Source organism: Eurosta solidaginis, chromosome 4 (assembly GCF_040869045.1).
Source record: "Eurosta solidaginis isolate ZX-2024a chromosome 4, ASM4086904v1, whole genome shotgun sequence".
NCBI lineage: Eukaryota > Metazoa > Arthropoda > Insecta > Diptera > Tephritidae > Eurosta > Eurosta solidaginis.
Window position 1 is genome coordinate 225819782 of NC_090322.1, and position 27495 is coordinate 225847276.

General features: G+C 36.3%; 1 protein-coding gene across 1 annotated transcript in view; it reads right to left on the minus strand.

The window, feature by feature from the left end:
* LOC137251032 (mucin-2) overlaps window positions 1–23481 on the minus strand; it is a 126608-nt gene extending 103127 nt beyond the window's left edge. The window contains exon 1 of the mRNA XM_067784894.1: window positions 22966–23481. Within this exon, the coding sequence (XP_067640995.1) occupies window positions 22966–22968 (3 nt within the window). The 5' untranslated portion in view covers window positions 22969–23481. The remainder of the gene's footprint in view (window positions 1–22965) is intronic.
* Window positions 23482–27495: the final 4014 nt, after the last annotated feature.

Here is a 27495-nt window from a genome sequence, read left to right on the forward strand (position 1 = left end):
TGGTGACATACCTACAAACAAACAAAATTCCATGTACTTGTAAATTCGATGGACAAATGTCACAGACGAAAGAACGTGCTTACAGGAGTCCCTGTCATGAAGACTTACCTCCGGTGTAAAACACAGATCAATGTCCGTTGATCTTCGGCCCAACAAGTTGGTACCAAATCGGTGAGCTGGGGTGTTCAAGTCAACCAGCCTTGGTTTGGCCGAGGAGGACTATCCATCCTCCTCTTCCATTTTCGGGTAATGGCACCCGGTTGCACGGCAACTCCACCGCGAGTTCCGTGCTTGCCTCAGAGTCCCTCTTTCATTGATTTTGATATCTCGATATCTGATTAACAAGTTAACCAGATTGAGATATTGTGTTTTTGTCGCAATTTAGGAATGTGACCAACCTTTTCTGTTCTGCAGTGTTACAACAATGTATAAATACATTGTTAACGACGGAGCTTGGTTTTGCTTAGATATTGCTTAAAGGGCCGCACTACGTTGACAAACAAAGTGAGCTTGGCATCCAATTATGCTCCGTCTTAAAACTCCATCACAATTAAAATCAAGGGATGTGACAAACCTTTTCCGCACACAGACCTGTGAGTGCCGAGTGCCCGCCTCAACAATGCCCCTCGACATCGCTTGAGGCCACACTACGTTGACAAACATTGTGTGCCATATTGTCTACTATTGGCTTCCATTTTTGCTACTAATTTCGCTCCAATTTCCACTCAATTACGCAACAATTATGCACCGATATGCCTCCAAATAAACTCCTACCACAATTAAGGGATGTGTCCAACCTTTTCCGCTCACAGACCTATAAGTACCGAGTACCTGCCCAGCAACATCCTTGCATTGCAGTCCGCCACACTGCAGTGATTTGACAACGTCAAATCTTGCCACATATAGGATGTGGCCATCCACACAGCGAACGCCTCCTATTCGCTTACGCAGTCTAAAGCAGCCTCAAACATCTCAAAAGACGAGATGAGCACCGGTCCACTCGTACAATTATCGATTGTTTTTCGGCTGACGATAGACATGCGTTCCTTCACCATCTTTCGTCAACTTATTTGCAGCATATTTGTCACAAATTAAGGGATGTGACCAACCTATCATCTGCCCCTCAGGGTCAGTTTCTCAATGAAATTGTGACTGCCGTGGCAAGCATGAGACCGAATTCCTTTGGGTTTGCACGCCCCAAGGGAAAACAAGTCTACTCAGAGCGTGTGTCATAAGTGAACTCTATTTGAAACCACAGCCACCGCGATGCTCCCACAAGGGGGCCATCCCAGGACAGGAGGTGAGACCTGAGTACAAAGCATCGTTCGGTGCAGTGCACCAGATCACACTGGCTTCTCCTGCTCCCGCGGTAGCAGTTTTTATAAAGACCTTGCCTAGGGTCTCACAGGGTGATACACCGCGTCCACCCTGCTACCTTTCGAGTAAAACACCTTACTCATGGATTGGGTACCCATGGTATTATGGTCGCCTTTTACGACCGGTATACCTACCGTAGGCATATTCTAACCCCTAACCCACAGGGGGTCACAATCGTACTGCGCCGGAAGTTGATGTATCAAATCAAATAAAAAAGGTTATAATCAGCTGTTCGATGCGTCCACCTTGTATCGTTCCGCCATGCAGACAATGACATTTACTTTGACAAATGACATTTTTAAGCACTGAACACACCAAAAACTAAGAAGCGGAAGGCTGCCAACAGAGTTGTATTGTGCTTTTGACTTCATTAGGCATTCGATTAGCTACTAATGAAATAATTATAGATTCGAATTTTGTAGGGAAGATTGAGCTCAATAAGCGTCTTAATGTAGAAAACTGCCTTTATTATTCAATAAGCCGTCTGTGTGAAAACAGTATAAGACCTTCGTATTTATTTTATTTTTCTTCACATACAATTTTCGTTCTTGCTTTTTTATTGCCAGTTGCTGAACTTGAGTGTCAAGTATGTGAAAATAAACAATGAACTAAAACATTCGCATAATGCAAATAAAAAAGTAAAAGTTTATTGTTAGGTCACATTTTAGTTGTCTCTGGCGGCGAGTGGTCAAACACCTACTTGGACGTTAGCCGCATAATATAAATGCAGGTATGTATATTTGTATATGTATATGTATGCATTGTTATAACTTTTAGTATGTGCTGGAGAAAATGTGTAAATAAAAGTCTTGAAAAAAAGTATCTCGCATATATTATTACGTCTAATATAACCCGCCCCTGTTGTTACGGCAATAGTAATTAAGATCACTGTGCGATAAGTACAACTGAACTTGTTCAATTTAAGCTTAATTTAGTTTTTTGTAGGTACTTTAATTGTTGGTCATATCTATTCATATCTGCGCATGACACTCATCAGAAATGTAATGCTTAGTCATTAAAGACGTCAATGGCAAATTACATAAAATATAACTACTAAGAGGTACACTGACCTGGGCGCCTGCGCAAACGATTGCGCATTCAAAAGACAACAAATTTAAAATAGAAGAAAAGCGAGAGCTAATTAAAAGTATGTAATGGCAATATTATTCAAATATTATTATTTAGGTGAGATAAAAATTCTGGCTTTTAAACCTTTTCAGTTTTCTATTTTTGTTATTTTGTTATTTTTTTTTGCTTTATCTCATTTCCATTTTTATTGCTTGAGAAAATCTGCAATTGCGCTTGGGAAAACGCATAAATATGCAATTTTTTTTTTGTTGATTTGTATATGAAATATGAGCGCTTACATTTAGATCTACATCTTTGTTAATTTTCGTTTGTGGTTTTAATGCCCGGTTTTGCAGTGCGAGTTTAGTTTACAGTTAACGTTAACTAGTGTTCAACCCTGCCACTTCGTCCGCTTAAACTGAGATGAACAGCAAAATTTTGTGTTATCGAACAAAGTGGCAAGGTTAAACTCTAGTTAACTTTAACTATAGCTTAACCTTTTACGAACTGAAAAACTGGACAAAAAGGTACTGCCAGTTTTATGCACTGCTCTCTGCACTGTTTGTATACAAATTTATTGGTATTTTCTATTATTTGCTTTTTTCCTAATTAGTCTTGCTCTATGGGCGTACAAATTGTACATTCGCACAATTTTTACTTTCATTTGAATGTCGAAAATTGTTGCACTTATTACAGCAAAATTTATATAACTAGACCATATAAATGCAAATTTTAACCACTTTTTTAGGGTCATTCGCATAAATCAATTCGTTACTTCACGTTTGTATGTTGGAGAAAAATAATTGCATCATTTCGCTTAGCTGATCGCCATCAGCAAGTATTTGATATTATGGATAAGACAAGTGTGTTATCTTCGGCATAGGCGTTAAAATTACAAACAGCACCGATCACCTGATTTTTAATGTGACTATCGTTGCCTCATCCTGTAACTCTTTCTATCACCCGCTGAAGATAGCCGGCCGTATGCGCCGCCATATTGAACATCCTGCCTAAACGCTGCCAAAACGTGAAAAAGTAGCCATCTGAGAGGCAGTTGACGAATAAGTTATCACACTTGTTTTGTCCACAATGGTATTTGGTTTTTATCTATTAGAGATATACGCCGCCGGTTTTTGACATTTTTCGCACGCCGCCACCGAATGTCATAAATATCGTAAAGTTAGCGGTCCTACAACAAGCTAGTCCCTTGATGTGAATCGCCATGATTATAGCCTATCCATAACAAGTTTAAATATCACCTACACGTTATGGCTCCTATTACAGATGTGAATATGTAGACTCGCATATTTACCAGATGAGGCTATGACCTTCCTAAGAAGACACAAAGTAGTAAAGCCAAAGCTGTCCCAAGACAGTCGAACAAATTACGGATGTGCTACTACAGAACTAATCGGAAAACTGAAGTCACGCGGCAGCCATAATGTACTCTTTTATATTATAAAGCTGTCACTGAAGATTATAACATTTTTCCACTAAAAATTGGTCGACTCTCACTTTTAAATATAATTTTGTTTTAACGATATCTATTGAAATCAATGTTTCGAGCACAAACATATGCAAATTTTAAAAAAATTGTATCCAGTTTCCTTTACATTTTTAATACAAAGAAGTACAGCGCCCACTTGTAGAGCCGCCGAGCATTTTACGATTTCTACCCATGAGTTACGTAATGATATGCACATAGATTGCTTATGATTTCAAGGACGGTATCCTTCGCCGAATAGTTACTCCTCTCTGGTGCTCCGAATACGCTCTTTTGTGATATGTAGCTCGGAAGCATGGAGCGACAAAAACAAAAAGCTTCGTAGCTACACACAGAGCATCTAGGAAAGTAACGTCGACGAAGGTATGAATTCGAGTTCGCAGTTATATAGGTTATGTACTGGCATACGGTGTGGGGGCCAGGAGGCGCAGTAGCGACTGGTGGTTGAACTGACACTTTTCGAACTTCGGATATTGTAGCTCTTAAAAACAGCCGAAAATGCTGGACAACAACAATAGACCAGCATTAATGCTAATAACTTAAACTGTGTCACGAGAATCATGATTATTAACAGACCATTAATATCCAATGTAAGCCGCCTTTGGGCGTGAACAGCAAGATGCCAGAAGGAAATCGCGTCGTCGCCAAATATGAGGAGTTAGCCCAGAATATATCCACCGTTGAAACTACAAAAGTGTGACTATTTTATGTATTTATTTTTTTTTTCGGCAAATGTAGCAGTACCAGCCGTTAGGACCGGGGTAAGGTTCGAAGCCCCACTGGATTAAGTGCATGAAGAACAGTGCCTCCGTAAGAAGCTACTCTTTGGATGAAATTTTTTGAACGATAAGCGAGAATAGAGCCGTGTTACATTAAAATATCAGCCACTGGTTCTGACAAAAACCACGGAATACTTCAGTGTATAGAGCGACGCCGGTTGCCGTCGGAGATTCGAAACAGCCAAAACGTCGATTTCCTAAATATGTACATATAAACAAAACCTTCCACAAATAAAATCAAGTTATTTATAGTAAGTAAGGTGGAGAGGGAAAAAGAGACGCAGAGAAAGAGAAAGTGAATAAAAGGATAAGGAAAAGGGAAGATAGGTGAAGGGGGGAAAAAGGGGAAAAAAGGAGCTAAAAAGATTATCATCAGCGGAAGGGGCACAAAGGTCGACCTCATTTCACCGTGGGCTGGCAATTTCGATTCATCGTCATCATTTATTGGCGCTTAACTGATGCCAATTTAAGCACCAAGGGAAGTTAAGTCTTCCTCCACCTGCCTCTCCCAACTCAGTGAAAGTATCTCCCTTCCTCTGCTTCCAAACTGAGGTGTCGACTGAAATACTTTCTTGGCCGGAGCGTCTTCGTCCATTCGCTTAACATGGCCTAGCCAGCGAAGTCTTTGGGTTTTTATTCGCTGCACTATCGTCATATCTGCGTAAAACACATACACATCCTCATTATACACGTTGTCAGCATCATGGATAGGACCATAAATATTCTCGATAACTTTTCCTCGAACACTCCAAGAGCCATCTCATCCTCTCTCGACACCGTCCATAATTCGGTGTCATATATCAGAACAGGTACGATGAGCGAATTTAGAGCGGGAGAGGACTTCGCTTTTCAATTGCTTTCCCAATCCAATGTAATACTTGCTGGCACGAGTTATTCTCCGTTTGATTTCTAAGCTGACATTATTTTCGCTGTTAATGCAGGTTCCCAAATGCACGATATCCTTCACCGTTTCAAATTTATATCCGTCAACAGTGACGTGGCTGCCAATGCATGAACGCGCGGATTCTCTCTTGGACGCCTGCAAGTATTTCGTTATTTACCCTAAGACCCTACAGGAGAAACCTTGCAAAAAATATCTGGGAATCATCCTAGACAGTAAGTTGCCGTGGAAGCTCAGCGTGGAAAAAAGAGTGAAGAAGGCTTCGAAGGCACTTTATGCATGTAAAGGAATGCTGGGGTGTACGTGGAATTTATCGGTATATCTTTCTCATTGGGTATTGTAAACCCTATCCTATACTCTGGAGTTTTTGTTTGGTGGACAGTAACACAAAAGTTGCCTACCTCAAAAAATTAGAGAGGTATACAGGCTCTCAATGCTTAGCATTACGGGAACCTTCAAAAAGTACAGCGTTAACAACTCCATCGAGGCTCCTTGCCTCCGAGCAGCTTGAGCGTAGACCATATGGCCATAGTAGTATAGCGTCATCGGCAATCTGCTAGATCACTGCAGCGTTTTCCAAGCGGAAGTATTAGCCGTAACCACAGCAGTAGAAACGCTGGAAGATAATAGCTTAAACTGCAACCGTGCAGTAATTAAGGCAATAATCTCGCATAACACAGCATCTAAATGCGTGTTAGAGTGTAAGCAGTATCTGGAGAGAATCGGGATAGGGAGAAGCATACCTTTATATTGGGTCCCAAGGCATATGGGAATAGATGGGAACGAAAAAGCAGATGAACTAGCTAAAAAGTATTATCTTGTTTTGTTGATTTTCCGACAGGGTAGATAAAAGATGATCACTGATGATGGCACAACGCCCAAACCGGTTTGTCTCGAAACCAAATTTGACAAGGGATGACGGAAAATCGTTCCAATATACATCAGCTAAAAAGGGCGCATTCCTTGAAGATTGCTCCGTATACGCCCCAATTAGATTGGGCGAGATTAAAAGAAGGCGAGAGGTGCACATGATGGACTATGCGGGAAAGGCGCGGGTTCAAGCGCGGGGCTGTAAAGTGTCGAAGATTATGTGTAGGCAAGTTTTGTGTTCGTGCCTTGCGCTTGCCAGGCTAAGACTTCAGCTATTAAAAGTGATACAGCTGTCAGATCTAGAAGCAGTGAGTGGCATAGGTCCGAGAAAGCTTCTAGTATTTTCCAAGAGGACGTTGTTTTTTCTATAGCATAGCTCCTGGTTTTTAATAGTGTTTTTCAATTTGGTCGTGAAATAAACTTTTGGTAATACTACGGACTCATTAAGTCTATGTGCGGTCCTCATGGACCGGCAAGTTCAACTCAACCTACGACAAGACCCACTTTTTTTTACTTCTTTATTCAATCCATAAAGGCAGAACTCACTGCGTGTTGGACAATGTACTTATTTGCACATATGTGCAAAGTGGCTATTCCAGTTAATTACATACTTACATACATATCCCACGGGTTTTTGTTTTATTTTTTTTCAGTTCATAAAAGTGAAATTTCTGACATCAAAAAATTTAACAATAAAATCATCAAGAACCAGACTCATTTTTCACTTTAAACCGTGCATAATATTTGTGTTGGTTTATGTGTTTATTTACGCTATCACATTCATACCTTGGTTATACCCCACAGTAAAACAATACACTAGTCAAACAAATATTTGTTTACAACTAGTCTGAAAAATGCCAGACTTGTATCAGGAAAAATTTAAGTTTTGTGTAATACTCCCGGTTGAAAGGCTTTAATAGGATTTACAAGGTATAATCGAAACAGCTGTCATCTTGTCAGTCCTAATGTCGAGTTAGCTCAAGTTCTGAAATAATATTTAATAACCCACCAGATCTTTTTATTTATATAAAAAGTAAAATTATTATTAGCGCTTACGATTTCGAGAGATGTTCGTATCTCGAAATACTCGTTAATTTCGCAAGCTTCTCGGCATTCAACTTAGTCGCTGTTTTGACAGTATTTACACTCTGTTCTTTGTACTCAGCGTGCTTTGCACACAGAGTATCGAAAAAAAATTTTATTGAGCCATGTCCGTCTGTCGGGAACACAAAAAACCTGATTATTTAGTAAATAATACACCTAGAATGTGAAAATTTTTAAAATGGGCATGGCACCGCCCACTTGTGAAAAAATTTTTACAAATATTATTAATCATAAATCAAAAATCGTTAAACCTATCGTAAAAAAATTCGGCAGAGAGGTTGCCTTTACTATAAGGAATGATTTGAAGGAAAATTAACGAAATCGGTTAAGGATCACGCCCACTTTTATATAAAAGATTTTTAAAAGGGTCGTGGACGGATAAAAGAAGTTATATCTTTGCAAAAAAGAGCTTTATATCAATGATATTTCATTTCCCAAGTGGATTTATAACAGTAAATAGGAAACACTTAAAATTTAAAAAAATGTTCGTGGCGCCGCTCCTTTTATGACTAAGCAATTTTCTATGTTTCGGGAGCCATAACTCGAAGAAAAATTAGCGGATCGTAATAAAGCTGGCTACACAGATTTTCCCTATAGCAGAAAATATTTATACAAAAAATGGACGAGATTGGTTAAAGACCATGCCCACTTTTATACAAAATATTTTTAAAAGGGTCGTGGACGAATAAAATAAGCTATATCTTAGCGAAAAAAAGCTTTGTATCAATAGCATTTTACTTTCTAAATTGAATTACAACATTAAATTGGAAAACGGGTGTGGCACCGCCCCTTTAATGACTAAGCAATTTTCTATGTTTCGGGAGCCATAACTCGAAGAAAAATTAACGGATCGTAATGAAATTGTGTACACATATTTTCCTTATAGCAGAATATATTTCTAGTAAAAATGGACAGGATCGTTTAAAGACCACGGCAACTTAGATATAAAACAAATTTAAATGGTCGTAGACTAGAATAATAACCTATAACTTAGCAAAAAATTGTTTTGAATCAATGATATTTCACTTGTCAAGTTTTATTGTAAGAGGAAATGGGGAGACATTTTTTTTAAACGGGCGGTGCCACGTGTTATGTAGAAAAGTAATTTATTTGAAATGAAATGTGCAATTGAAGCTCACGCTGAGTATATAATTCTCGGTTACACCCGAACTTAGACACCTTTACTTGTTACCAACTATGTTTTACCAGCGCTGCGCCATCTGTTGCAAATTATTAATAATTTTTGATTTTTGTTTACTGTCAATTATTTTTTAACATTCTCGTTTGCTCTTTGTTTTATTCAATTATAGAAAAATTAAAACAGAAAAAAACCAAAAATTACCATAAAAATTATTGTTATAGGCCTTAAGCCTTAATTAATAGGACGATAAAAACAAACCAATTTTTCTTTTAAAGTTTCATGGAAATTTATCGCTTTTCGCGAAATCTATGCAAAATTCACACTTAGGATTGAAGTACAACGGTTCGAAGACCGTGTTACTGTAAAATAAAATAAAAAAATAAAATGTTGACCACTTTAAAATTTCTCATTAGAAAAATTCAACGTTTCTAGAAAAACAGCCCATATCGTACTTTTTTTAGGGGTAATTACATACATAAATATGTAGAATATTAAATCCATTACCTATTTCACGAAAGGCTTCTTTTGGGAAAGTTAGCTTAAAGCGGCATTTTAAACGAGGCCAGAGGGTGAACTTCTTGTACATTTAACCCTTCCAATATTGATTTGCTTTTTAAAGATAAAAAATATTTAAGTTATTGCCAGTGTTTTAAATAAAATATATTCCCAATTGTTTTTGTTTTTATCGGCCTATTGATAAATGATTCAAGGTTCGATTCGAGCTCAAGGCCAGAACAATAATTTTTTCTAATGATAATTATTGTAATTTTTTTAATTTTCCTAAATTTGAAAAATTTTATTTTGTTTTTGGAATAGTAAGTAGAAAATTTTTCAGACAACCTGCCATAGCTGCGCAGATAGATCCATTTCGAAGGGTGCTAAGCCTTCATCATCAGTACGCTTTAGGCATGCTGCGCTAACCATTTAGCTATACAGCGGTGGTTTTTAGGAATTGAGAAAATGCACTGAAAAACGTTGATACCTTCGACTCACTCCTCGAAATAAAGAAATAGCTACTGACTACTTTAAATAAGCAATGATTTTGGTTGGGTGGCTGGGATTCGTGTGCTTTCCAACCTCCCAGAGAACGCAGACCTAATTACTGTGTGATAAATATACATTAGCTGCTCAATATTACGTACATTCCGACAGCGAATTTAATAATATGCATATCGTTTGCACTCTAAGCCGGCGATATATTTTCTATAGTAGAAATATCTTTGTGTGCTTCTGTACAGTTCCGTTATCTGTAATTATATTTAGTCTGCATAAAAGCCCCGACACATAAGCACTTTTTCATATAGATTAGTTTAACACAAGCTTATGCATTATGAGTAGATTGCACGCATTTTTATGGAGAACGGTATAATGAGCGACACTGGCGCCATCTGATATTGAAAAGTAGCCATCTCCCAAATTTTGTTACAAGCAAAGCATAAGAAGAAGAATGTGACATTTGTTTTGGTTAAGGGTGTTGACACACTTTGCAAGTGAAATTATTTTTCCCACTGGTTGGTAAATTTTCTAACATTTTTCGCAGATGAAAACTAATATAACAAATGAATACGACACAAAATATGTTAGCAAGTATCTTTGTTTAAAGGGGATAATGTTTATACCAGTGCTTCGCGAAATTTTGTATGTGAATGGGCAAGGCGTAATAAACTTCAATTGCCATGTCTCAAGTTCCTTCATATTTACAAACGCAACATCTTGGTTGATTGTGGCGATGTTATTGGAATGCATAAGCTTGTGTTAAACGCATCTATATCAAAAATGTCATTGTGGCACCGCCTTAATAGTTAAATTTGATGAACAAATAAATAAAAACATTGATACTGTTGGGACACATGCGCCCCATTGACAAATACTGCTGAGACACATACGTATAACCCATATTTATGTTCTGATCGATATCATATACAATTTTAAGATTATCAACTTCACAAATACTTATTGTTATTCGTACTATGTCAGCTGTTCCTCTTCCACAAATTCCACAATTAATAACACGCAATGAATCTTTAATTGACGATTTTTACTAGCTGCATACCACGTGCCACGACATAGCACAAATCAAATGTAACGGGTCATTCAGAGCATAACTGATTGTATTACTCGTTAAAAACTGAGAGAAAAATACACAGCGATGCAAAATAATATTTGGCATTTAGTAAAACGAAATACCTCACTGGGACGCATGTGTCCCGTTAGAATTGAAAGGGTTAAACAGATCATAGAGAAAACTAGCATTTTTTGTTCAAATCAAAACTAGTTTGTGACTGGTTTATTACATGTAGCAAATCCGCATGTTAAAAATATATTTAAAACAGACGATAAGCTAATTAGGTTTGCTATTCATATGAGTTGTAAGTTTTCGTATACATAGTTGATTTAACTGCACGGTATATCTTTGACTTTTTTTACTGAATGAATTCCCTTGTTCTGTGTGTACCCACACAGATAATAAGATAAACAAAAAATGCACAGGTTTAATTTGTGAAATTTTGTTTTAGATATGGTAATGAGATGTCCGAATACCAAATATGTGCCATATTTTCTTTAAGCTATGAATTAAGTTAATGTTCACTTAACGGACTTTTTCATATACAGTATGGAAATTTGTATTTTGTGTAGTGTGAACTAGAAATCAACTTTTTATGCTGGTAAGATTTATTGCAGACGGAAATGAATACTATTTTTGTAAGAAAAAAATGTTGTGTTGTTATAAAAAGTTGTATAATATTATATTACCCCATTTCGATGATCACATAGTTCAGGTTTTTGTTAAATTTGTGGTTTTATGTGCGACACTAGAGCTTCCTTACTCTCTCGATGGCACAATCAACAGTATTTGATGTGTGATCCCAACTTGTCTTCCATTACGGTATAAAGATATATATGTGAGAGAAAACAATTCAAATTAAGAAGCTGAGCAAATCTTTAAAGCTGAACTATTTCCTCTGAATTTTAAAAGAACTTCATCGAAATGATAACACAAGAAGATGAAAGTAAAAATACTTGGTAGGTTAGGTTAGGTTAGAGTGACCACCGGTGCGAGCACCAGTGCACTTAGGCCCATAAAGGTCCCGTTGGGATACATCATGGATCTTTCCCCTACTTAAACCAACAGGTCGTTCAGCAAACGTCAGAAATTTTTTAGGTTTCAACTTAGCCACATCACAAAGGTCGTCGAGAAATTTCTCCCTCTTGTGCCAAAGTGCAGGACAATCGCACAGAAAATGTTTGACTGTTTCTCTGTTTTTCTAGTAGACCTCGGAGATCTAAGAATGACTGCATAATGCTATTTTCGAGCCTATACTTTGTTGGCTAAAACCCAATTTTCAGTTTCTCCCCGGATCGTATAAGATGAGATTTAGGCCTTTCCAATGCATATCAATTAGGAAAACATAACTGTGAAAATTTTCCCAGGTGCTATCTGTAAGCACTAGTTTTTAATAAGACTATAACGAACCTTGCATTGCATCGTAACTGGATATTAATAATGAGTTCAGGTAGTAAACATTTTCTTAGATATGCTAAAATCTGACTGAGTTATTAAAATTTTGATGAAAATAATATTTGAAAAATTTTTTAATTTTATTAAAACGACTAAGAAATATTTACTTACACCCAGGCTAGTTTATAGCCTTGATCACAAATGCAATATTGAATCGGTCATTTTGTACTTTGAAAGAAAGACTGCCATCGGATTCGAAATCAACAAGGTCAAACACCGCCTCATAGTAGAATGGGTCAATATTTTAGGTGGACATTTCCAGAAGAAATCTTAAGCTATACATTGAATACTGCCTATGCAGCGAATATTTGAGAAACTCGCAAAAAGACGAGTTCTCGATTTCTCGAACCTCGAAATTTTCGTTTATATTTGAGAAGACATCGTATGTTAAAAAAGTGGAATTTTTAAAAGCATATGATTCAACCTTTTCCTCTGCAACTTAAACATAATCAAAAAATGACAAAAAAGGTTGATATCGCAACTGAAACCTAGCAAACCATGAATGGGAGAGTGGTATCGACTGATGTATCTACTGTGGCCTATAGCGAGGATACGTGAGACAATTTTACAGCGGACCTACCATTGGCTCATCATGGCTTCAGTAAAGTGTATAGCACATTCTAAATAAAGAACCACACCAATTGTTAGCATTAGGCATAAAGAAGGCATCTGTCCCCATATGGGCCGCGAACTATATGGCTGACATACAGGCATTTGTACAATTGTCGCTTGCTGGCAGCACTTGGATGAAATATAGAGAACACGTCGTCAATATATATTATCTCCACAGAAGACCGAAAATGGAAGCAAATTTAATATAATAATAGGGGGACTCATGTAACCGTATAAATGCCTTATAAAGTGTGTAAACGTATAAATTTATCTAGTGCGTAAACAAACTGTCAAATTTTGTATGAAAAATCATTTACACAATTTGTATAAATTTACGCGCACATTTCATTGTGTAAACGCGGTAAACTCAAAGGAATGCAACCTTGCAGACATTACAGTAGACATTTTCATCAGAAATCTCCAACATCAGTAAGTAAAGGCGTTTTAGTTTTGATTTTTCACTTAATTTTGGCATTTTTTAATTTGTATAACAATCAAAAAAATTTTGTTTGGCAATAATACAGCTGATTAACAATCAAGTTTATCAAGAGTATTACTAGTTGCGTTCATATAACAGCGTGTGTAAATGGATATAATTTTACACCTTACAAGTGTATATGCTTTCATGAGTCCCCCTATTGTTCATACACTCAAGACAAAATTCCCAAGTATCCTCAAAAATATATTACGCTACAAATATAATATACAAAAAATACTTAATATTAATACATTTATTCCTTAACTATTAAGACAATCAAAATAATATGCAAGCGCATTTACTCAAAGATGTTGTACCGCAGTTGTAAATGTATGCATGAAATATCGATATTTGAGGCATGAATTGGAGCTATGTATGCATGTCTGTATAAAAGCATAGAGCATACATGCTCTATTACTACTCCCTTTGTATTACTTCTGTTTTTATGGTTGTATTAATGCCGAATGCATACAAAAGCATTAGAAAAACATGTATACATCTATACGTAGTATATTTCAGTGCGAAAGCACTATACCTGCATTGATCAATAAGAATTTATTCTACATATGTGATTACAATAACAATAACATTGATATGATTAGAGATGGCGCAACTTGTAGCCATCAACTTAGATTATATGGATGCTAATTCTTACCGGTTTGGTCAAACGCCACCATTCTGAAAATTTTCTGGACAACAGTTTAATAACAGTAAAGCATCCTGGGCCAAGCAGTCCGCGATCGTAATTTATTCTCGATGTTTCCAAGTTTATTACTCTCTAATTAGTTATTCATATCCGGAAGTTCTGTGTAGTTTTTTTCGAAAAAATAATTGTACTACATTTCGCAAATACGAATTACTTGTTCAATACAATAAAAAAAAATCAAAGAGTCCTAAATTATATAAGTGCAGACAAAATTCAGAAAAGTGTATTTTTACAAACATCATTGAAACGATCATTGATACAACATGCATATTTCATGCATGCAAAAATTTTTTCCACTCGGATACCAATGAGTTCTTCATACTTTTTCATCACTAATGCAGCTTGAATACTTTTATTCTTACAAATATATTTAAAATTCAAAAAATATGAATCTCAATTACTTTTACATGCATTTAGCATACATACCTCCCGTATGCATACAATTTATTTCAACTGTAACCTTACCAAGTATGTACCTATTTTTTAAAAAGTTTTTATTCCTTCTTGCAAATGCAGCGAAAATAAAATATAAAAGTCAAATTTTAACAAAAAATTTAATATCTTTACAGTATATCAGTAAATTATGTCAACATTCGACTCCAGTAATGATATGGTGCAATAAAATACAAAAATAAAAGAAAATTTCAAAATGGGCGTGCCTCCGCCATTTTTCATTTAATTTGTCTAGAATACTTTTAATGCCATAAGTCGAACAAAAATTTACCAATCCCTGTGACATTTGGTAGGGGCATAGATGCTGTGACGATAACTGTTTTCTGTGAAAATGGTCGAAATCGGTTGAAGCCACGCCCAGTTTTTGTACACACTCGACCGTCCGTCCTTCCGATCGGCCGCTAACATGATAACTTGAGTAAAAATCGATATATCTTTATTAACATTAGTTCACGTACTTATCTGAACTCACTTTATCTTGATATAAAGAATGACCGAAATCCCACAATGACCACGTCCACTTTTTCGATATCGAAAATTTCGAAAAATAAAAAAAAATACCATATTTCTATACCAAATATGAAAAAAGGGATGAAACATGGTAATTTGATTGGTTTATTGACGCAAATTATAACTTTAGATAAAACTTTGTAAAATTAGTGTGACACCTTCCATATTAAGTAGAATAAAATGAAAAAGTTCTGCAGGGCGAAATCAAAAGCCTTTGGAATCTTGGCAGGAATACTGTTCATGGTATTATATATATAAATAAATTAGCGGCACCCGACAGATAATGTTCTGGGTCACCCTGATCCACATTTTGGTCAATATCTCGAAAACGCCTTCACATATACAACTAAGGGCCACTCCCTTTTAAAACCCTCATCAATACCTTTAATTTGATACCTATACCGTACAAACACATTCTAAAATCACACCTGGTCCACTTTTATGACGGCATCTCGAAAAGGCGTCCAAGTATAAAACTAAGGACCACTCCCTTTTAAATAATCATTAACACCTTTAATTTGATACCCATATCGTAAAATCAAATTCTAGAGTCACCCCTGGTCCACCTTTATGGCGATATCTCGAAAAGGCGTTCACCTATAGAATTAAAACCCACTCCCTTTCAAAATACTAATTAACACCTTTCATTTGATTCCCATATCGTACAAACAAATTCTAGAGTCACCCCTTGTCCACCTTTATGGCGATATCCCGAAATGGCGTCCATCTATAGAACTATGGCCCACTTATATTTAAAATACTCTTTAATAACTTCCATTTGATACCCATGTCATACAAACACATTCCAGGGTTACCCCAGGTTCATTTTCCTACATGGTGATTTTCCCTTATTTTGTCTCCAAAGCTCTCAGCTGAGTATGTAAATGTCGGTTACACCCGAACTTAGCCTTCCTTGCTTGTTTAAACTAACTCTGAGCTAAAAAAAAAGAGCCGGCGTTTTGCAAGTGGGCCATAGTAATTTGTATTTTGTTTTTAGTATTAAGTTCAAGAAGGGCTTTAATGTAGAAAACTTGACTAATTAGCTTCGTCTCATCCGTGACTAAAAAATTTGAAGTTGTTACTCTAAATTTTGCAAGTCGTTCTTTTGTTTCACACTTATTATACAATATTAAAACTCATTGGAGATATATCCAACAATACAGTTTTGACCTCTGAAGTTGTTAAGGAATTAAGGGAGAATGAAGTATGTCCCATTTGTGACAACTGGTACAAACATTTACTGCAAATGAGTAGGAATTACTGATCCTAATAGGGATATCTACTTATAACGTCCAGTAGAAATATATCCAGTATAAATTTTAATCAAAGTACGACATCTAAGTAGGTTTTTTCATAACGCTTGAATCTGAGTCAAAGATTTAGAGAGTGAAAAATCTTAAAATTTTCTGAGACTATTTGGCCCATGAAATGATTCCATGACGTGAACCATATTTCGAACCTTTAGAATACTTTATTTACTATAAAAAGGTTTATTAAATGCTTTTATTCGAACATGTCCCACCCGTGACACCAGTACTTTTGATTATAGCAATAAAATCGTTTAAGAAAAATTTGTTATTTTTACGACATTTGATTCCCCAAATGTTTGTATATCCTACTGTATTTAAGCAAAAAGAGCTATTTTCGTATATTCGCAGAGCTTTTATAATATTTCAGATTATTACACCACCCATGACAATAATAAAACTAATGCTAAGATAATGTAAGTTTTTTTACATAACAGTACTGTCTGAATATTAATTGTCCCAACCTTTCAATTAGAGCCTAAGAAATCCAGCCAATTTTCTCAGAATCCTACAACAAAGATGACGACGAGGTATCCCAAATGTTTTTGCTTATTTTAAGTAAGTGTTTTCTCCGAGTGTATTTATTCAAAATTTTTTTCGGGATTTTATGTTTGGACTTTGTGTTGCCGGCATTATGTATGGTCGGGATTTTTTCCTGTCCGAATAATGTTATACAGAGTTTTATTTTTCTAGATTATGTATGTCGGATAGGTATTGTGGCGAATGTTAGCATCACTATGCTGTTAGTAAATAATCACAACAACAAAAACAGCAAGCAGCAACACTTATGTACACGTACACATTAAAACAAGCAGCCACACTAATGTACAAGGCAACAAAGAATATTCCATACACATAACCAGCAGCTTGAAGCAGAGAGATTATTTCACTTACATATATGTAGCTGGCAGCTAAGAGCAGTTATTACTCATACATACACACGCATATGGCTAGAAGAAAAATATAAACTACAGATATACATGTACATATATAGCTAAATAACCAAGCATGAGATACAACTGTTCTAGGAGGCATGTTTGTGAAACGTCTAGACCTTAGGAGAAATACGCGATCCAGGCAACAGAGAGTATAAAAGCAGCGCAAGCTCAGCAATAATAATCAGCTTGATTTAAACACGCTATTAATGAAGTATAATTTTAGCTGCGAACTACTACTCCCAAAGTAGTCTAAATAAAGACCATTTTGCAATACTGAATATTGGAGTTATTTATTCGACAGTTCAGCGATTCGAAAGTTAGCCGAAGGTGCATAGTAATCAGAATTCCCAAAATTTGTTACAATATGTTATACACCCAGCTAATGCCCCTATTGTCATTCAATGTTTCCTACTGGCAGCTTCTTTGCGCCAACTACTAATATCTACTAAGCTAAATTGTAATGAGTGCGCATTTAATTTGCCATAAGGCTAAATGTTTTGTGCAACTTCTGGTTTTACTAAGCAGCTTAACATTCGTCACATAAAATGTTATCGCTTCAAGGTGGCGGATTAAAAAATAGTCTCTGGCGAGTTCGCTATTTATTAAGCAAATAAACTTAACATTTTATGTCTCCTTGTTACATATACAAATGCACATTTTCTTTGTAGATAAGAAATTATGTATATTTATATATATGTGCATGTGTTAAATATATATGTTTGTATGCATCTGTTAGAGGCATTTCAAATTTAATTTTTGCAGCTAAGACCTTTAAAATAGTGCTCTTGCACTTTAAATTTTATGACCGGAGACGCGTTACCTTGAATAGTAACTGTTTTTATGATCATATTTTCAATTGCAATTACTTATACGAAAAATTCCTTTAATAAAATATTACATAGGTATGTATGTACATTAACCTGGGTCGATTTGTATGGACGAAAGTTAACCAATATCGCGCCATCGATTTTTCGATACGATTTGGGCTCAGGAAAAAAGTTTCACTACGCATATCCAAAAAATAATTTTGGAGCCTTCGAAAAAAAAATGGCGAAAGGGTCAATTTCTCGACCAAAACACTCCCCAAAACTCAAAAAAATATTTTTTTTTCAAAAAACTGTTGTAAAATCGTTGGCGATAACAGTTTTTAGAAAAAAAAAATATATTTTCGGGAGTGTTTTGATCGAAAAATTGACTCTTTCGCCATTTTTTTTCGCAGGCTCAAAAATAATTATTTTTTTGGGTATGCGTATTGGAAATTTTTTCATGAGCCCAAATCCTATCGAAAAATCGATAGCGCGATAATGGTTAATAAATCGACCCAGTCTAATGTACATACCTATATACGTACTTTGACACGAATTACGGGAAGAGTAAGCAGTCGTAATCAAAAAGGATTAAATACATTACATGTAATAGTTTATGTTCAACTAATCCAATTATTTATGTCGCATGACTTTTTTCTACAAAGATTATATTATGCAATATTAATATCTTAATAAAATTTCAATGTATATATAATAATAATAAAATATTTATAAAAAACTCATTGACAGCAGAGTTGTTAAGGAATGCATATCATTTGGAATAATTATTTCTATTATTGCAGCCCCAGAGGATTGCAATACTTTTTTGTTAGTTTGGAGTAATGAATACAAAACTTGAATAATTATTTCTCTTTGCATTCCAGACGAATTACTCCTTTTTCTATTCCACTTTTTTTATTCCATGGATTGCATTCATCTTACTGCAATAACCGGAAAATGCATTCCGCAATCCTTTGCATTTCTTTTGCTCTTCAATATTATTATTCACTTGCGGAATGCTCTAAATTTTGTTATTCGATAGGAGGAATACTTTATAATTTCATTATTCCACATGAGGAATGCAAAAAGTAATAACTATTCCAAAAAACAAGGAATAAAGACTGAAATCAAAAAGTGTTAGTTCATGAATGGGAGGGAGTGCATGGACTGCAATCCGGGGGTATTGCATTTTTTAACAACTCTGAGTTACAGGCTGTGGCACGCTTTTGAAATAAAAACAAGTAAGGAAGGCAAAGTTCGGGTGTAATCGAACATTACATACTCAGTTCAGAGCTATGGAGACAAAATAAGGGAAAATCACCATGTAGGAAAATAAACCTAGGGTAACCCTGGAATGTGTTTGTATGACATGTGTATCAAATGGAAGGTATTAAAGAATATTTTAAGAGGGAGTGGGTAATAGTTCTATAGGTGAACGCCATTTAAGGATATCGCCATAAAGGTGGACCAGGGCTGACCCCAGGATTTGTTTGTACGATATGGGTATCAAATGAAAGGTGTTAATGAGTATTTTAAAAGGGCCTGTGTATCAAATGAAAGGTGTTAATGAGTATTTTAAAATGGAGTGGGCCTTAGTTCTATAGGTGGACGCCTTTTTGAGATATCGCCATAAAGGTTGACCAGGGGTGACTCCATAATGTGTTTGTACGATATGGGTATCAAATTAAAAGTATTAATGAGAGTTTTAAAAGGGAGTGGTGGTAGTTGTATATGTGAAGGCGTTTTCGATATATCGACCAAAATGTGGACCAGGGTGACCCAGAACATCATCTGTCGGGTACCGCTAATTTATTTATATATGTAATACCACGAACGGTATTCCTGCCAAGATTCAAAGCCCTTGATTTCACCCTGCAGAACTTTTTCATTTACTTCTACTTAATATGGTAGGTGTCACACCCATTTTACAAAGTTTTTTTCTAAAGATATATTTTGCATCAATAAACCAATCCAATTACCATGTTTCATCTCTTTTTTCGTATTTGGTATAGAATTATTGCATTTTTTTAAGTTTTCGTAACTTTCGATATCGAAAAAGTGGGCGTGGTCATAATCGTATTTCGTCCATTTTTTACACCAATACAAATTGAGTTCACATAAGTACGAGAACTGAGTTTAGTAAAGATATATCGATTTTTGCTCAAGTTATCGTATTAACGGCCGAGCGGAAGGACAGACGGACATCTGTGTAAAAAAACTGGGCATGGCTTCAACCGATTTCGCCCTTTTTCACAGAAAATAGTTATCGTCCTAGAGGCTAAGCCCCTACCAAATTTCACAAGGGTTGATAAATTTTTGTTCGACTTATGGCATTAAAAGTATCCTAGACAAATTAAATGAAAAAGGGCGGAGCCACGCCCATTTTGAAAGTTTCTTTTATTTTTGTATTTTATTGCACCATATCATTACTGGAGTCGAATGCTGATATAATTTACTTATATACTGTAAAGATATTGAATTTTGTGTTAAAATTTGACTTAAAAAAAAAAAATTTAAAGTGGGCGTGGTCGTTCTCCGATTTTCCTAATTTTTATTAAGCATACATATAGTAATAGGGGTAACGTTCCTGCCAAAATTAACCATGATATCTTCAACGACTGCCAAATTACGGCTTACAAAACTTTTAAATTACCTTCTTTTAAAAGTGGGCGGTGCCACGCCCATTGTCCAAAATTTTACTAATTTTCTATTCTACGTCATAAGGTCAATACACCTACCAAGTTTCATCGCCTTATCTGTCTTTAGCAATGAATTATCGCATTTTTTCTGGTTTTCGAAATTTTCGATATTGAAAAAGTGGGCGTGGTTATAGTCCGATATCGTTCATTTTAAATAGGGATCTGAGATGAGTGCTCAGGAACCTACATACCAAATTTTATCAAGATACCTCAAAATTTACTCAAGTTATCGTGTTAATGGACAGACGGACGGAGGGCGGACATGGCTCAATCAAATTTTTTTTTCGATACTGATGATTTCGTTATATCTCGATTCCTTTATACCTGTACAACCAACCGTTATCCAATCAAAGTTAATATACTCTTTGAGCTCTGCTCAACTGAGTTTAAAAGTTGCGGACTGTGTTCGGCTGTGACGAATGTAACTGAGCGAAAAAAGAATGAGGAAATACTTAGATGTGATAAAGTCCTTCCTTAAAATGCATTCGTCCGATGTTTTGTCTTGGGGAAATGTAGCATCAAAATGTTTTATGTCTTTAACAAAAAACATGTGCGCCCTCGGCAATACAATGCCTTCGGCAAAGACTTCTGAATGTATTGCTGCCATGAAAAGCTGACCATCTTCTTTAGCAGAAACCGTAGGTTTTTCGAACTTTTATACGGAATTAAAATACTGAAAAATGCTATAATTGACATTCAACATAGAATCGGCTTACTACCATTTCTGACCAAGAGAAAAGGTTCTACTGATAGCACTATGTAAGCACGCCAACCTTTAATATATTATTACTTAAAAACGTCATAAGGAGACATTCATTGGCATCTATGAGCGCAGAGTTTTGTCAAACCTGCAACTCTATTCTCTGGATGTTGTGTAGGACCTCCATATTGATAATGCGTAGCTCGGGATCGCCCAGCCAAGCTTCGTTATCAGCAGTTCTTTATATTTTACCCAAGTTGTGCCCACTTAAGAATTTTTTCGCAAGTTTAAATAAATTTAAGCCAATAGCGGGTACATAAGAGATGCAGTAGAGACTTGGTCAAACGTCACACCCTAAAATTTAAGTTGTTTGTTGGTAACAACGTACCATCAACATGGATGACCTATTGTTGGGTTATCTGCGTAATCAACTTCGTGTACAATGTGATTTGATCGGTGCCAGAGTCAAGTCATATGGGCTTGGAAAACTGTAGAGTATAGTCAAATAACTGTTAGCTTTGGAGCACAGCACATTAATAAAAGAGACCAGGAGTCGTTTGCATAAATAACTTACTTTGGTGGAAAAGAAGTGAAACAGAAAAAGTAGAGAATATGCTGGGTTTTGATATTTAGTTCCTAGCGACTTCTCTGCCAGCCAGTTGGCGGTTCACCTCTGTAGACATAGAGGGAGGGTGCCATGGTTGATCATGTCAAAAGGTTTTTTACAGGTCGAACAGCATTTTATTCCGTCGATTATCTGAGTATTCATGACATTTAGTGCATCGGTAGTGCCAGGCAATTTATGCAAGCCATGATAATGATTAGCCAATGGCAGGTTCGTTGTTTTCCTCGCTACAGAAAAGACGTCGGTCGATACGTCTCTCCTTGGCTAGCTGGTTTTCTAAGCTTTCGTAAAAGTACCATCCTTGCCTGCTTTCTGTTTTCGAGAACAAGAAAGGTGCAGAGGGACAAGTCGAACCAATTGGCTTCTGTGTCCTATTTTAATAGCTGCCTGACCTCCGAATTGAACTACCTTAGCAAACCGACTTCGAATCGATAGTCTTGCGGAACTCGCGTTTTGCTCATATAATCTAATATAATCTAAGTTTTTATATTTAGGACTCCTCTTCTTCAAATTTGCTTCTCTTCCAATTTTCTTCGTGCTCCTTTTATGGCAGTAGTACACTCGGAATGTTTGACAAATCACTTCCGAGGAGCAACTTCAATTAGAATTTTTTTTTCTAATTGAAACAACTTTTTTCTACATTTGTATGGTACTTTTCCCAGGAGTTGGACCCAGGACCCTCGATGTGATAGGCGGAGAACGCTACAACCACACCACGGCGGCCGCCGTATGGCTCGTAAGAGAGGATACTCTGCTTCTTGGAATACTGTAGTTCATTCACTTTTCCTTCTAAAAATCCAAAAATTGCTTTTTTCATTTCTTCTAACAAAATCCCCAAACCGTAATTATACTTAAATTTTTTCTTACCATTTTTTTGTTGTTTATTTAGAAATATCCACGGAGTAAGTTAGCACAGTTTTTCTACGCAATCCTGGAGGAAATGAATTATTATGTTTCTTTACTTTCTTCACTGCACTCTTCACACTCTTAATATATTTGCTTTGTGGTTTTTTTTTTTTTGGTAATTTTTTTTTGCTAGTTGATCGATTAATTTGCTTCACTTTTTGTTTTCGGCAGGTAGAAGAACTCACAGCATCACTCACTCACTTTTAAGAATAGATATTTTCTTAAATGTTTAATCTTTAACAAAACACTCTACCTTTCTCAATTCATTTTTGCAAATCACAGTTCATTGATTTCTTTTATGTATGTATATACGTATAGATATATAGTATTTTCAAATACCATATATTATGTATCATCAGCAAAAATCTTTCTTCTATTAACAAACATCACAAAATACTATGATGCTTGCTATTCCAAACACATTTCTCCACGAACGCGTCAAGCGATAAAAAACTGAACCGTCAATGCGCGCATGCGCACTCGTACTAAATGAACGCATTTGTTGCACGACAGGTAGGAGGCACTACCTCAGCTACTGCTGTAGCAACTACTCTGACGTTTGGAGACATGGTGCCAAAAGGTAAAAGTATTAACCAACAACGAATGCATAGTTACATCGAAGCATATTTTAAAGTTGTTTGTTTACCTGGTTTGTTTTGTTGATTGGAGAGTTTGGGAGCTGCTGCTGGTTGGCTCTCTAGCAAGATGAGAAAAACAATTTGCACGCTTCAAAATTGATTGAATACCTATGTTTGCGGGTATGTGCTACATGCAAACATACAATGCTTATTTTGTATACTTTGACTTATATGTGCACATATATATCTCGCAACAAATCCATATTCGTCCTATTTAGATATAACAATAGAAGGTCATAGAAAATGTGCATCCATTTTATTTAAGCGAAAAATTATACCTACAGCTAAAATGCTAGATTCTCACTCTAAAAGTTTCCAGAACATTTGTATTGCTTTCAGTTTTGTCGCTACTATAAAACAATAGAATTCTTGCTGACAACATGAAGTAACAACGTGATTTATGACTCTCTTTTTTACAATATTTTCTAAAGAGAGCTCGGAGTAAGTAAATATGTATATTGAAAATGGTGCGCCCATTTGTTTTGTGCTACACGACCTCTAATTATTTGTGGCAAGTCAGATAATTATATATTAGAAACTTTTTAAGCTGGAAATTAACTGAGACTTAACCATTCCAGCATAATGATATCTGACGCCAATTAGAAGCAGCAAGAAAAGGCTAAATCACTTTACACATGTTCTGTCAAACCCAGTCAGGATTTCTCTTCCTCCGTGGACAATGCCCCGTTATACAAGCCACACTGTCGTCGATCTACCAAATGGCGATTTAAAGCTCTTCTATCCTTTATAGGCATTAAACCCCATAGCATTTAATAAATTAGTTAAGTATGGTAAGATGGCCGGGTGAAGAATTGGCTAATTATGATGACCTTACTAGTATCCTCTAGCTCAATACCTGTGAAGCCTTACTCCGAAATGTAGCATATACATAAAATTAAAAAAAGACAAAAATATTTTCTTCAATCCAAATTCGTTCTAGTTGTGTGCAGCCCTACGAAATCACGCTAATCGTGCTCGTATATTTGTACCCCGTGGCAGCATCGCTGGGCTTAACGCTGCGGTGGAAAAGGTGGTTTAGTCTTCGCATGCACATTTCTCGCCGATCCCTTTCAGCATGCATCAATCGCGTCATAACTAGCGCCATTTCGTTGGCAGTAGTTCTGCAATCTATGTGATTGCACATTAGGGGAACTAAATTTCTCATGGAGGGCTTCTCCCTAAAAACTCCGTGTACATTGGATCTGTCGCCGAAAAAACAAGGGCAATGAAAAATAACGAGATCAGCGTTTTCTAGTTCGTCAATACGTTTGGCCTGCCTCACGGCTCTGGGGCTGAGTCCTTTATGCCCCTTAGCACGAAGTTTTTACCTTTAGTCAAATGTTGCTGCTTCATTCTGCCGCCCGAATATTCTTCCTCCTCATACCGGTTGCAAAGGTTTCCACAGCAAAACTCTTCAACTGTTCTCCACCTACTTCTACCGCCTCATGGATCCTCCAGGTCTGCTGAGTAGACCACTGCGCATAAGCGTTGGATAGTTCTTGATACTGCACGGTACTGTGAGACTCCCTCTTACACTCCCTAATCCCTACTCTTCACCACTTTACTTTGACGTTCGGATTTACCTGCCGATCCATCTTCTTCTTATAGCAGTGCTTCGTTCATCCAATAGGCGCGATCACTCACAAATTGTCATTGACATCATCTAATGGAAGTTTAAGGAAACTTGCAGTTTCAAGAGGGTTGTACCAAGAGAACATGTGTGTTAGAGGCGTTGGTTCGACATTACAATTGAAGAAATGGTTGGCGTCATGTGGAAACGCAGGACAAATTGCGTATGTCGGGGTTGATTCTAGATAAGCAAGAGTTTAAACTGTTGCAGTATCCAGAACTAAGTTGTGCTAGAGTGACGCGGGTCTATCTGTGAATTCTGCTTCCCTCAACAAGGAGTTCTGGGTATTTTAAATTGAGATCGGGGTTCGTATGGCACATATCAAATTGGACTTTGCCTACTCTTTGTGGATGTCTCTGAAGGCCTTTTTATGATTTTTTGGTTCAAACAACTGAATTCTTATGTGCCGGTTTTCTTCATAGTGCTTATGGAAATGGCTCCCTGGTACGCGGGGCCTCTTCAACCAGATGTTTGTTAAGATGTCCAGGTTTCTGGGAGTGTTCCCGTCCTCTTTTTGACAAGGAATTAAAAATGCTCACAGCTGAGTATATAACGTCCAGTAACACCCAAACTTAGACCCCATTACTGATTAAGTATCTATTTTTCAGTGGAGGTAGGGATGATTTTTTTTTTAACAAAAAAAAAACCTTTTAAAGCTGACAAAATTGTAGTGTTTTGTTTGTGCGAAACGCACATCATTACTGAGCCAGTGGAGAGCCATGTCAGCATTACCTAAACTTAGTTTGATACTTAAATGAGACATTTTCAAATTCCATTTGACTATTAAATTAGAAATAAGTGAAAGTTGCAATTATTTAAAAATCCTCAACTTGTTTTTATGACAAAGTCCGAATTTGTATGCTCACAATCGCCTAAGTGGGATAAGTTAAGTCTATAGGCTTACAAGGGCAGCCATTAGTATGGAGTTAAATACGAGTATTATCATTAAAAATTCGCAGTTAAGTTGTCGAAATTGCAAAATTAACAAAGGAGCTCAACGTCAAATTCTACTTAAAATTCACAACTCGACACTATAGTGGACCTCTGCAAAACTTTATGCATATTTTGTGGCGCATGTATTGCCTCCTTAACCAACCAAATTGAGCTCAATTGGCAATGCAATGCGCAGTCAAGACACGTCCATAAATGTTACACGGGTATTACGTCAAATCGACATGCGCCACTGCCTAAGCGACTGTACCTAAATACACACATATATACATACACACATGCATAGGCATACTCATTGACCTGCTGACAGGTTGGGCAGATGAGCCAAGAGTTACCTACAATTTAGTCGTCAAAATCAAACCTATTTTATATATAAATCGCTCTTCATCCGCCCTATCGACGCTTAATGTACTGTTGGCCGGTGCGAAACAAAAACTAAACTGTCAAATTGTACAATCCTCATATTTTTTGTTGTTTGCTCATTTATGTTCTTATACCTTTCATGAACATAAAATGGTATATTAACTTTGGTCCGATGTTTGTAACGTTGAGAAATATAGAGGATAGACTCACCATTAAGTATACCGAATTGATCAGGGCGACGAACTGAGTTGATATAACCATGTCCGTCTGTCCGTCCGTCCGTCCGTCTGCCTGTTTGAACGCAATGAGATATCTCAATGAAATTTGGCACAAGGATGTATTTTTGTATTATATTAGAAATTTTTGGGATCCGGTATGATCGGACCACTATAACATATATCTCCCATACAACCGATCATTCAGATAAGACGATTTTGGTCATTCCTACCACAATTTAGTATAAACGTGAAAATCGGTGATATATATTCTAATATATCATAGAAGATATCCTGAAAAAATCACTTTGATCGGAGCTATATACAGTATATATCCCATACAACCTATCGTTCCGATAGAAAGATTTTTGGCCATTTCTCCCTTAATTTAGAAAGCATAAACATGAAACTCGGTGATATATATTTTAATATATCATAGAAGATTTTCTGAAAAAATCACTTTGATACGAGCTATACATAGAATAAATCCCATACAACCGATCGTTCAGATAGAAATATTTTTAGCCATTTCTCCCTTAATTTAGAAAGCATAAACGTGAAACTCGGTGATATATATTTTAATATATCATAGAAGATTTTCTGAAAAAATCACTTTGATCCGAGCTATACATAGAATAAATCCCATACAACCGATCGTTCAGATAGAAATATTTTTAGCCATTTCTCCCTTAAT